This window comes from Chenopodium album, chromosome 23 (assembly GCF_948465745.1).
Source record: "Chenopodium album chromosome 23, dcCheAlbu1.1, whole genome shotgun sequence".
Taxonomy (NCBI): domain Eukaryota; kingdom Viridiplantae; phylum Streptophyta; class Magnoliopsida; order Caryophyllales; family Amaranthaceae; genus Chenopodium; species Chenopodium album.
This window is the reverse complement of record NC_137856.1, coordinates 29,023,307-29,037,069: the sequence shown is the minus strand read 5'-3', so window position 1 is coordinate 29,037,069 and position 13,763 is coordinate 29,023,307. Positions and strand designations below refer to the sequence as shown.

Below are 13,763 nucleotides of genomic sequence, written 5' to 3'. Positions count from 1 at the left end.
AAAGCGAAGAAATTGAAAAGCGAAGAAATAGAAGAGCGAAGAAATAGAATCACCTCTTTAGAGAACTAGGAGGAAGAGAGAGAAAATCTAAAGAAGAGATAGAAAAAAATAAAGCGTGTGCAAGAATTAAAACAGAGTTTATTCAAAGCCTGAAATTAAAAAAATGACCTTAATGAGGCGAGTGAAACTTCAGCCGTTAGATTCAGTACGATCTACGATCTAGATGAGTTCCTAGTTCCTATTATAGACCTATGTATATATATATATATATATATATATATATATATATATATATATATATATATATATATTTATGTGTGTGTGTGTGTGTGTATGTATATGTATATATATGTATGTGTATGTATATATACATATATAAATATACATATATATATATATATACATATACATATATATACATATACATATATATATATATACATACATACACATATATATATACATACATATATATATATGTATATACATATACACATATATATATATATACATGTATGTGTATATATATATATATATATATATATATATATATATATATATATATATATATATATATATATAGGTAGGTTGGGATTCAATGAGAATGATCTTAAAATGAGAAGAAATCTTGATTGTACAAATGAATCTAATGAAATCCCACTTAACCACCACAACCCCACCATAAAATCCCATTTTCCACCCACGAAATCCACTAAAGCCCATTAACAATCAACATTAAGAAGCACATTAACAATCTTCTTCCTATAATTCAGAATCAAACCCTTGAAAAATATCTTCTAGAACTTCACCAATATCAATGGCTATTTGAGGTGGGGTTTGTGCTATGGTGGTTTAGGGGTAAGGGAAGGGGAAGCACCGGCAAGGAGAATCGTGGGTCTGGAAGCAACGGGAGAGTGGGTAACTGAGTGAGAGAGTTGGCCAAGGGAATGGGGGTAGGGTCAAGGACGGTGGTTGGGCTGGTGATGGTGGTGGGTCTTAATTTTTTTTAAATTTTTTTTTTGTAATTTAATTTATATATTTTTTTGCCAATCACACTCTAACACGTGTCAATTAACTTATTATTACAAGTTAAAAATCGGTTGGGACCATTAGAAGAAAATTCACATTAAGGTTCGGATTATTAAAAAAACAAGATTAAGTTTTACATTATACTTCCTCCGTCACATATTACTCGCAACAAAGGGGTATTATTTGTGAGACATAAAATATTCCTTTGTTGCGAGTAATATGTAACGGAGGGAGTATTTAATTATAGAAAATTATCTAATTGCAAATTAATATTAAAAATTTGTAATTACTATAAAAATTAAATTATATCATACTAAAGAAAATAGTAGATTACAAGCACGACTAATAAAAAAAATTATAGATTACGTCACAAATTTATATGTAGGAATATATTGGTAGAAGAGGTAATCGGTCGTTAGACAATCACCCTAAAGCCAAACAATATCTCTACCTAAACCAACTTAAGACAAATCTAGGGTAAGTAGAGGATCGTATCCACAAGGAAAGGGTAAGGACACCAAGAGTATGAAACGGTTGCAATCTAGTTCGGTCACAAATTAGGGGTTTTGATTAGATAATTACTATGGAGACTAGCACTAGGGGGAAATGGGAATCGACACCAACCAAACCAATGGATCAAAACAATAGGCAAACATGAACACAAATTTGGGTGATAGAAAGAAAGGCACTCAACATTGCCTTCTTTTGAAGCCACAACACTAAGCATTCCTAAACCAAACTCAACTAACAAGATAGACCAACCAAGTCTTAACGATGGGAAGTAGACTACTAACTCAGGTTTGTCTTTCCGGTCCAAGAAAGCACTAAGGCACAAGCAATTGAGATTTCTCGCCTAATTGTTGCAACTAAGGCTACTACATCATTTAAACAAGGGACCCTAATCAAGAGGAACTTAGCATAATCATATAAGAAAAGGCTCACAACTAGATCACTTCATCTCTCAATGCAAACATAGAAGTGAATACATGAGCAATACGTGGCCATCCAATTGCACATGCAATTAACCAATTCTTTAACAATTAATCATCAACCCAAAATGAACCTGCAAGCACAAACTTCAATCAACCCATGGCTTGGTTACCCAACCCTAGCTAATTAACTACTCACTAATCATGGTGAAGAACATCATAACAACAAGTTCTAATTCTAGCATTTAATTAACAAGTTGAGAAAAGTAGTAAGAACAAGGTAGATTGAACATGCAACAACAATTGAACAAGATTAAGGAAGAAATTAGCAATTCAAAGTAAGTAAAATTAAAAAGAAATTTAAGAACAAGAGATAGAGGAAAGAGATTACTAATGAAGCTTCAAAGTTGAGGAAATATTGAATTCAAGAGAACAAACTTCAATTAATTCTTACAATGATTGAGTTTTGAGGAAAACTAAACTAATTAAAGAGGGTTTAGAGAAACTAAGGGCCTAAGAAAACTAAAGGGAATTAAGAGAGAAGAAGCTCCATACAAATGAGCCCCCAAAAACTATTTATAACCCCCAATTATATAGTAAACTCCGTAGTAGAAAGCTCGCATGACCTATAGGGCCTGGCCTCTCCAAGGACTGGAGAGGCTGCTCCATGTCTTGGAGAGGCCGCTCCAAACTAGGAGAAATTGGGGCAGAATGATCCGTAGCAGGGTGGAGAAGGCTCTCCAAAAAGGTGGAGAGGCCGCTCCTCAGGTGGAGAGGTCGCGCACCTATTTTGGAGAGCCTCTCCGCATTTCTTCTTTCAAATCTGCCAAGGAAGGTAGGAAGTTCAGCATTGAGGTAGAGAGGGCTCTCCAAATAAGTGAAGAGGTCGCTCCAGTTGGAGAGGCCACAACCTATGTTGGAGAGGCCTCTCCCCACAAAATTCATACATTCTGCCAAGGAGGTTGCAGCTACAACAGCGAGGTGGAGAGGCCTCTTCACTGACGTGGCCTAGAGAGGTCGCGCCTCTCTGTGGAGAGGCCTCTCCACTGCAACTCTCTCCTTTTTCTTGACTTGGCTCCCTTGCCTTCATCTTCTTACTTTCAACCTTGGTTCATCATCCATAGGTTTCAATTGGTCGTCTTTAGGCCTAAAAACTCAATAAATCACTAAAAACCCGTGAAGCATAGGATACACAAAAATTGCATAAAAATAGAATGAATAATAAGGCATCAACTCCTCACATATTCAACATTAAAAACCACTCTATAATCATACAAAATTGCCTGTTATCAAATCTTATTGTATAATATAAAATAAAAGAATAAAATATTCTCAAATTGTAATATATAGAAAAAAAAAATCATTTTAAGCAAATAATATCAATAATAGTAATAAGAATTTTTCTTATATCTATTATAATATATAAATTAAATATAGAATTTTGTTGTCTTAAATTAGTTGTCAACAAAAATGATATAAAAAGAAAAATCAAGTTAGAATATTTTTATTTTCAAAAAATAGTTTTTGGAGGGAAAACACGACACCGATAAGTTTGAATGTTTTAGTAATATGTTATTGATTATTGATAATCCAAAGTTGAGATCATTTTGGGCAAATCGAGCAAAGTTGTGATTATTCTTGTTAATCTTCCCTATAAAATATATATAAAGTTGTACAATTAGTCAAGCCGTGATACAACAATACTTAAGCCATATGATTAGCCAAGGAATATTCCAACATTTCTTAAGGGTAGTGTCGGGTACAACTAACCATACATGAGTACGTGGCTACCAAAGATAGATTTGAGCCAAAAAGGAGGTTTCAAGCAAATAGGGTTTATAATTTGAATGTTGATTTTCTTTTAGCAAAGCTTGGAATAATTAGTGAGTTAAGGAAACCTACGTACGTGCTAATATTGATAAACAACTGGGGCATCTCTCGGGGCACAAAATTAGTAACTAAAATATAAAGCAAAACTTTTAGCCAGGTCACGAGAAAGCAACACATGACATTCTAACTTTTCGTCAAGTGTTGCACAACGTTAGATAAATTTAGATAGATTTCGTAGGATAAAAAATTTAGTTTAGAATTCTATTTTTAATCAAATATAATTTGGATAGAATTTTTAGGAATAAATTGTTAGTTTAGAGTTTTATTCTCGGTAAATACCAATATTTCATATGTAAAAAATAAATTATAATTTTATTCAAAACAATATTGGATATAGATTATAAGTCTAAAAAATTATCATATAAATTTATTTTTTATATCATATCAATGAAAATTAATGTTATTTATACTTCCTCTGTTTTTTTACTCCCTCCGTCCCTAAATTACATTCCTCTTTGGAAATTTACACGAGAATTAAGAAGAGAAGAATAAGACAAATAACAATAATTAGATAATGCAATGGGAAGTACAAAGATTGATTAGTTATTACTCATGACATGTCATCAATCCTTTGCAAAAAAAAAAGGACCAATCACATGCTCCTAATTGAAAATTTTTAACCAATCATATTCATTGTAATTTGGCACAAGCATTAAATATAAAACAGAAAAAGAGAGTTAATTTACTAAAAAAACTTACCAAAAATAGAAAGGAGGAATGTAATTTAGGGACGGAGGGAGTATTATAGCACTATAGGGGTTGGGTACAAATATTTGGTAGAGGAATAAAGTAAGAGAGAGAAAGGTAAAAATACAAAATCGCCCATGTGACATATTGATAAACTAAAAAGTAAGTGTGAAAAAGCAAAGGTATGTTGGGTATTTTCGTATTTGTAGTGTGAACACAAATAATTTTTTTTCCTAAATAGGAAATGGTGCAATAATAATTTGTGAAACTTCCTAAAAAGGCAAGTGCATGGTGCAATAATAAAAGAACGGAGGAAGTATATGTTAATGGTACAATAATAAAAGAACGGATGAAGTATATAAACATATACTTCCTCCGTTTTTTAATAGTTGCAACATACACTTTTTCATGGTATTTAAGAAAATGTGGGGTTCACATGATAAAATACACTTTAAAATGAGGTGAGTGGTTGTTAAGAGTGTAATTTAGTGGCCATGTGCTTTAAATAAGGGAGATAGTACATCTTTTTCCTAAAATAACTTTCCATTCATAGTGTGTTGCGAGTATTGTGACATTTCCATTTTAGGAAAGTATTGCAATTATTGAAAAACAGAGGAAGTACAATATTTTAGAACACTCATCTATAGTCCATATAAAGAGAAAGAATCTTTTGGTTGATAAATTTTTTTTCCCTAAAATACCCTTCTACATTTTAAAATTACATTTTTACCAAAAATAAATGCAATTTAAAAAAAAAAAAAATCCCTATCCTATAATAATTCATAACTACCCCTCTCTACCACCGTCTTAAAAAAACAACCATCTAAAAAAATTACAATTGAAAAATAGGAGCAGAAAATTGATCTTGATAAATTAATTATATGAACACACACGAATTTTCGTGCGTCTCTTAACTTGTATAAAATAAAACACGTGCCATTATTGAGTCCGGACGGATTACGGATGGAGTAACAATGTTAATAACATATTAAGAGAGTAGGAGACCTCCATAACTCCTCTTTGAACTTCTCTTTCTATCTCAAAGTTTGTTTCTTCAATTCCCTTAAATTTCAAGAACCGAAAATGATGAATATGAAATTTGTAACTAGCCTAATTATAGTTTTGGTATCATTTGCGTTGTCTAACAAATATCATACCATTCTTAATACAAATACAAATACATCGCATTTAAATTCAAATATTGTTCGATTTCTACCTGGCTTCCCTGGAATTCTCCCTTTCAATCTTCAAACTGGGTATGTTTTTATATATGTCAATTACTTTCTCTGTAATTTTTTTTTTAAATTGCATTATTTAGATATTTATGCTTGTTATACCATACTTTATGCTACAAATTATATGAAAAAAGTTGTTAATATATGAATCTTTTGTTAATATTGCTTATTTACAAAACTATATATTCGACATTACTTTCAAACTCTATCTACTTGTGGTTCAAAAAAAATATATAATTACTTGTAATTATAAGCTCATATACTCATCTTATGCATATTGATTAATTCTTTTTTTTTTTTTTTTTTTTTTTTTTGTGTATTATATTTTGAAATGGTGAATTATTTTTTCACTATAAGTTGTACATTGAATTACAAAGTAGATGAGAAATTTGATTAAGAAATATTTTATATATATTTTGTTTATGGCGCTATCTATTTTTAAAAACTTATACGTATGACTTAAAGTAACTCTATCTCTAGGAAAAATTTATAATTCGGGTGTGCAATGAAAGATTTATAATTCGAGTGTGCAAGTACAATAGTACATATTGAGCACTAAATATTTTATCATTTATAAGAATGTCTTTCTCTTATAATTGTTTAAGAATTAAGTCATAATAAGTTTTACTACGTATATAAAAGTGGTGGTAAAACTCTACACTAATTTATGTGAGGTGATTAGCAACGTAATTGGTACTTCTTTTTTGGGTGGAAAATATATTGACCAATAAGAAAGCTCAGCATCGAATTACTTGCCATTGTAACTCATGGTGAGTGGTGACACATACATATATGGCAAGAATTACCGTGGTCCTTGGACTCTTATAGAAATTTTAGGATTCCTCTGAAGTTATCTGAATTTAACTTAGCTTGTCTAAACTTATTAAAACTTATTTTAGTTGTAGTTTGAAGTTAGGCAACCTTTCAGAACTTATTTTTCCTGAAGAGAACTTATCTGAACTTATTTTTCCTCAACTGAACTTATTTTTCCTCAACTGAACTTATTTTAACTTATTTGATCTTATTTGAACTTATTAAACCTGATAAGTGAAAATAAGGTAAACACAACATACCTAAGTGTAGTCAATAAATTAGTGGGTTGGTATTAAAATCTCATAAAATAAAAAATAAAAAAATGTAATAATAATAATAATAATAATAATAATAATAATAATAAAATTGAGTGGGTTGGTATTAAAATTGGAGGGAGTGATTAAATGTGAGTAATTAAGAAATTAAATAAGGTTTCTTTCAAAAAAAAATTAAATAAGGTAGTTGGGTTATTAGTTGTTAAAGATCAGATGTTATCATGTTAAGTAAGGGTATTTAAGTTGATTTGACTAGTACAGCCTTGCCATACAATTACAAGTCAAGTAATACTATGACATTTTCGTTTTAAGAAAATTATTTAAGTAAAAAAATATATGAGGAATGTTATGAATATCAGAATATGTAATATGACATGGTTTAATGGCTAATGAATTATTAGTGCTTAATTTGAGATTGCGGGAGTATTGTTCATTGTTATAAAACACTTTTAATATATACGAAGTACTTTATTAGATAGACTTGTGCAATGCACCGATTAAATTATTAAAATGAAATAAGTTATTTCTATTATTTTTTTTTTTTTGAAAGGAAGTTATTTCTATTATTTGTTTCCTTGTATATACTTATAAATCGGATCATAACATATCTATCATCATAGATTATATAAGTAAAAAAATATAAAAAAAAAAAGAAAGCCAATATGATCTAATTAAACCATACGCATGCGAAGTTATATATCTAAGAGTTTGAAATACAAATTAAAAGTAATGCTAATTTAAATAAGTTGAAGCACCTTGGAAATACAAAACAATTATACAGTAACATTTACCAACAACATTAACTCATTTTTGTATAACATCCATATTATTAGTACGTGACTTCAATGCTAGGTAAAAATTAAAATAAAGACCACACAAAATAACATTAATAAAATCAAAACAAAAAAAATTTAGTTTTTAGCTCAATATCACTTTATTTATTCCAACCAAAAAAATTTATTTATTTATTAACACGACCAAATGAATAAAATAAAATTAATTAAATTAAAAAAAATAACCAATTCCTTAAAAAAAATAAAAAAAAAATACCAGAAATATGTACTATGTATGACATCACAGGTTTTGGTTGGAAATTTTTGTATGAAAGAGCAATACGTGTACAATTTGGAAAGAGGATGATTTAAGCAAACTTCTATTTTAGTAATAGTTAATACATTAGTTCATTACTCTCTAATCTGACAAAATCATTGATGAGTTGGGTAGTAGATTAATTATATATATCATTAGCCACAAATACGAAGTGTTTTATTATAATTTCCTCAAAAAAAAAAAAGTATTTTTATTTAAATTCAAAGACGTACCAAATCATTACACATTTTTTCCATTTAATGTGAACCGATCTTTTGTGTTCGGTTGTATGGAGTGGTGTTAAGACTGTGAACCATTCTTTTGCTAATTTGTTAAACTTGTCCATTTATATTTTCAATAATTGTTTTGTTAAATTTAATAACAACACAATTATAAATAGTGTAACATATGACATGAAAATGACACAAAGTAGGCATAGCATGACACGCTATTGTCCATGTTACACTATGAGATATTTATATCATGACAATTGACAAACACGTTAAAATATGTTGAATTCAATTCAGATTATGTTCACATTTACTTAGTTTCAGTTCAGTTCAGCTCCAATCAGTTCAGTTCAGTTCAGTTCAGCTTCTAATTTCCATCTCTCATAAAATATTCATTTCAGCTCAATTCAGTTCAGTTTAGCTCCAATCGGTTCAGTTCAGTTCAGTTCAACTCCAATCAATTCAGTTCAGTTCAGCTCAGTTCAGTAAATGTGAACAGGCCTTTAGGCACGTAAGAACAATACAACATGATTGCATATGATCGAGTTCAAGCCATGCCTTAGTGGTTGAATTTTGTGTGTCATGGCTACATTGATAAATAACTTTGTTAGATTAGGAGTTAGAATTTTAAAACACTTATATAATTTTTCTTCACGGATCATAAAAGATGGTTAATAAGAGCAACTCCAACTGTTATAGTTAGGCACTTGCATGCAATTTTAATAAACTCCTATGTAACACCCCCGATTTACTAACTAATAATAAACAAGAATTAAAGGAAGCATAAACAACTTTTGAATAAAATTACGGAAGCATTTACCTAAATAGAGGTATACCGCCACACTTGAAAACATATCAAGTGTTAAGGCTTACAAAATCCCAATAATTACAACCCAATAATCTAAGTGAGCTATTTATACAACTTTATAAATTCAACTTGTTATAACAAACTAATCGAAACATTTGAGCTCCTTTAGCAATAGATCATCACTTGATCAACCTGTTATAATCTTGACTGCTCACCATTATGGACAAATTTCCAAATAGATCGTTGCAGGGCCACCATAAGAAAAAGACATGGCCGCAAACACAAATAGCATAACAATATAACATACACGTCAGCAAAAGCCTGAGTAATCACAACTTACCAAAATACAAAAGAGTAATAGAAGAATTAATATAATTAGCTCACTCAAACAATGTAGATCAAAACTACATTACACATTTTGTCAACCCAACCTCGAATAATAATACGAAACTTTACTCAATTAACTCATATATCCCATAAGTGTGCCACGCTCTTTGTGTTTATACTTAGCCTTGGACATGGGTAATTCGAATAGCAAACCAACAAGTATAAAAACTTGAATACTCTCAATAACTAGAAAAACACCTTAAACCATATCACATATGGGCCAAATCCCAGTGTAAGGGACCATAAAAAAGAATAATACAAATTGTACCTTATTCTTAACTCATGATTTCATCATCTTACCAACATGCCAAGGACTAAGATTTATAACGCGAAGCCTCAAACCAAAAATAAAATATAATTTTAACCTTTTGATCTCATACATCAGTCAAATAATCATTCACAAACTAATAGATAATATCTCAACAATGGCACAGATTTCCAAACAACATGACAATTTGTCATTCAATTCATAATTATCTCAACTCTTAGGGCAATAATACTAGCACCCAAAAATAAACCATCTACTAGATGAACCGGACAATCGGTCCAACACTGGCTAAATATAGGGATGACAGGTACCCAGGTAGGTATAAATGCACATCCCACACTGCACCCATCCCAATAGAAGGCTAGAAGCGGGTATGGGTCACATGAAGAAACTGTTTACACTGCTTATTACTCCATATCATTAAGGGCATGGTCTCTTCAAATTATTTTCAATTCAGTTCTTAATTTCATTCTCTCATAAAATATTCAGTTCAATTTAGTCAATCAGAACAGGTCCTAAGTTAAATTTTTCTAAATTAATGTTGTATTTGACAATTGAAACTAACCACGTCATTAAATATTGGTCTAATTATTTGCAACAAAAAAATGTTGGTCTATTTTTTAGGCAAATAAAACAATGGGGCCAAATATTAATAGAAAAATGATGTAGATAACCTTAGGGCTACATATAAGCATTAAAAACAATCTTGAAAATTGTTTAAATTTGGAAAATCATGACAAAAACATCACACTAATTACACTGATCTATGCGTGTTTTTGTCATGAATTTCTAATTTTATACGATTTTCAAAAGCGTTTTTAATGTTTATATATAGCCCTAAGTGCTATGTATAACATTATCCATATTAATATATGTATTATATTATGTTATATAAATTACAAATTTATTAATGTGTTAGGTAACATGAATGATTTATCTCAACAATATAATTGTAGATACATTGGAGTTTGGGAGGAGCAAATGCAGCTATTTTACTACTTCATAAAATCCGAAAATGACCCAAAAACAGATCCACTTTTGGTTTGGTTTGCTGGAGGACCCGGCTGTTCTTCCTTTACGGATCTTGTTTTTGGACGTATTGGTAAATTCACTTCTTGATTTTTTTTTTATTTATTAATTTTTTTTTAAGCCAAGAAATTCACTTCTTGATTTTTTTTTATTTATTATTTTTTTTTAAGCCAAGAAATTCACTTCTTGATAAATCCACTTTATTTTTATTTTTTTGACAAGAAAAAAAAAATCATCTCATCATCTTAATTAACTTTAATTGTCCATTTGATAAGTGACAATAAATTGTAGTAATAAAATGAATTCAGTTATAATAGCATGTACATAAATTTATGACTTGTAGTTTATGCCATGCAAGTTATTACAACGTAAAAAATTGCATTATCTTCTCTATCACTTGAGGTCTTGAGGGGTTCTATAGAATAGGGAATAGTAATTATATGAAGTATATGATAATTTCTTGTAATATCACATTTAAATTCATTATAAGCAGATTTATCACTCACTTAGTATCGATCTCCTACCAATTGGAGGCATGGAGCCATAAGAATTGAAATATGTTAGCACAGACGACCCTTTTTTCCCCAAAAAAAAAAAAAGGCTCATCCTCAACCATTTTATTTTATTTTATTTTATAATGTCCTAATAGATTAATGTTGTGATGACAAAAAAGGTCCTCTATCCTTCAACATATCATCACAATGGGAGGATGGTCTACCGAGACTTGAATCAAATCCTTATTCTTGGACCAAGGTAATCCAACTACTATCTATCTATTTATTACCACTATTTTTTATGTGCATATAGTTTATCTATATTGCTCTAAAAAAAGTTCCTTCTATCATGGATTAATCCGAATATTTATATGAGTACATATGTTGTACCAAAAAAAAAAAAGTGTTAATATATAGTATTATGTGATAAGTTGATGATATGTTATTACTTATTAGATCAATTAGTATTTTACATGAAAGTGAATGTGATACAAGATACTAGTATTAGATTACTTTTATCATTTTATTGAAAATATAGTTGAGATTAAAGAAAGTGAATTAATTCATAATTTATTCTGAGAAGGAGCTAAGTGATCCAACTTTTTGATAGCGGAAATGAGATATTTGAATAATTATGGTGTCTTTCTAAAAATACAAAAATTCGGAGTTAAAAATAAACAAATATAGAAAATTCATTTTGAAGATTTTTAAATATATTATCCACCACATCTTCACACCATACATACACACCCACTAGCCCGCCACCGCCACACTCACTGCCACCACAATACCCTACCATCATCACCGTCCCTAACACCACGCCATAATTTCATCGTTGCCCCGCCCTACCAGGCCACCCTAACCAACAAATCACTATGAAATTATAAAGTGTGCAATACATTTATGAAGTAATTAAATATTTGTTGTGAATGAAGTAAGGCATCATATATACTAGTATATGAAACTTTTTGCTATTTATTGTGTAAACTAATTAACAATAATGCATTGAATGTTATTTAGGTTGCAAATGTATTATTTCCAGATTCACCTGTCGGCGCTGGATTCTCCTATACAACTAATAAATCTTACATTCCTAGTGATACAAACACTGTAAAACAAGCATACGAGTTTTTGAAAAAGGTTAGCTCGTTTTATTTCTTATAAAATTGGAGTACGTGCTTATACTAAGGTCAGGGCATGCTTGAATTGAGATTAATTAAGTAATATATTAACTATTCCTAAAACGTTATTTCCTCTATCCTTTTCCCATTATTCAAATACTTTCAATTTCATTTTAAAGTTTTCCTTCAATATAAACTCATCATTTTCAATGTTCAAGATTTTTTTTTTATTTACTAATAAAATCTAGTTATACTATTTCCAATTAATAAAAACAAAACTAACACTTTGTTTGGATTGAAGGAAATGGAGGGAAAGGAAAGGAAGGAAATGGAGGGATATATTATCTTTCATTTAGATATAAAAGAAAAAGGAAGGGAATTGAAGGGGAGAGAAATGGAGAGATTAAATTATAAGAAATTAATCTCTCCAACAATGAAGAGATTTGGAAAGAAAACACATCTTTCTTCTCTTCCCTCCCCTTCACCTCCCTCCCTCCCTCCCCTTCTTTTCTTTCCCATTTCTTTATCCAAATACACCGTAAGTCTTTGGGGGAAAAAAAATGGAGTACTCTGTATTATCAGTAGTCTAATACTTTGACGACCTTTTGTCTAGTGATATAGTATTGCGTACGTAAGTCCGGGTTCCTGGTGAGACGAACATTAAATATTGGACATTTTATATAAGTTTTTATCTCAACTTTTATTTTAAAATTTAGATATAAATTTTTGGATATTTTATATACTTTGTAAGTTTTTGACAATTTCAAACAAGTTACTGATTATTTTGAAGTTTAGAGAGCCATAGGGGCGGGGGTGAGATCCGATCCCAGAATCTTCTGGAATCGGGAGAGAAGTTTTAACTACTTGAACTATCCCTCACTCTCTCAAACAAGAGTTATTGTACATATATAATTTTGGGTGGATAGATTCGCGAAGAACCGAACACATACAATGCTTGTGTTTTGCTAATCGAAATCTTTGTTCTTACAGTGGCTTATCAAGCATCCTGAATTTGCAAGAAATCCTATTTACATCACTGGTGCTTCGTATTCAGGAAAAATCATTCCTTCTCTTACGCTAGAGATTATAAAGGGTACTTTCGACTAATTATTCACTTACATATACTCCTTTTGTTTTATAATGTTATAATTTGACTTTTTCGTTATTCACATAATCATTCAATTATCAATCAATCAATCAATAACTTAATACTAAAACAGACATCGGGAGTGACACGTGTCACATTCTGGTGCTGTTTTTTCCCTTCAAAACTCTCCTTTTCCTTTAACCTTTTTTATTTATTGGTGAATATTTGATACGGCTATAATAATATATTAATATTGTTCCAATACAAATTTTTGTATGTGGTTGGCCATATAGTGTGGCAAGGGTTACTTGTATGGTGTTACTGTAGGTGTTACTTGTATTCTGGGGTTACTTGTATGGGTGTTACTGGTTTTGTCAGGGGTTACTTGTAGG

The 13,763-nt window shown here is 30.3% G+C and overlaps 1 protein-coding gene across 1 annotated transcript in view; it reads left to right on the top strand.

The window, feature by feature from the left end:
* The first annotated feature begins 5,581 nt into the window (after positions 1 to 5,581).
* Positions 5,582 to 13,763, top strand: part of LOC145607295 (serine carboxypeptidase-like 18) — a 33,396-nt gene continuing 25,214 nt past the window's right edge. The window contains exons 1-5 of the mRNA XM_081663000.1: positions 5,582 to 5,791; positions 10,597 to 10,742; positions 11,343 to 11,422; positions 12,184 to 12,303; positions 13,275 to 13,377. Of these exons, the coding sequence (XP_081519126.1) occupies positions 5,619 to 5,791; positions 10,597 to 10,742; positions 11,343 to 11,422; positions 12,184 to 12,303; positions 13,275 to 13,377 (622 nt within the window). The 5' untranslated portion in view covers positions 5,582 to 5,618. The remainder of the gene's footprint in view (positions 5,792 to 10,596; positions 10,743 to 11,342; positions 11,423 to 12,183; positions 12,304 to 13,274; positions 13,378 to 13,763) is intronic.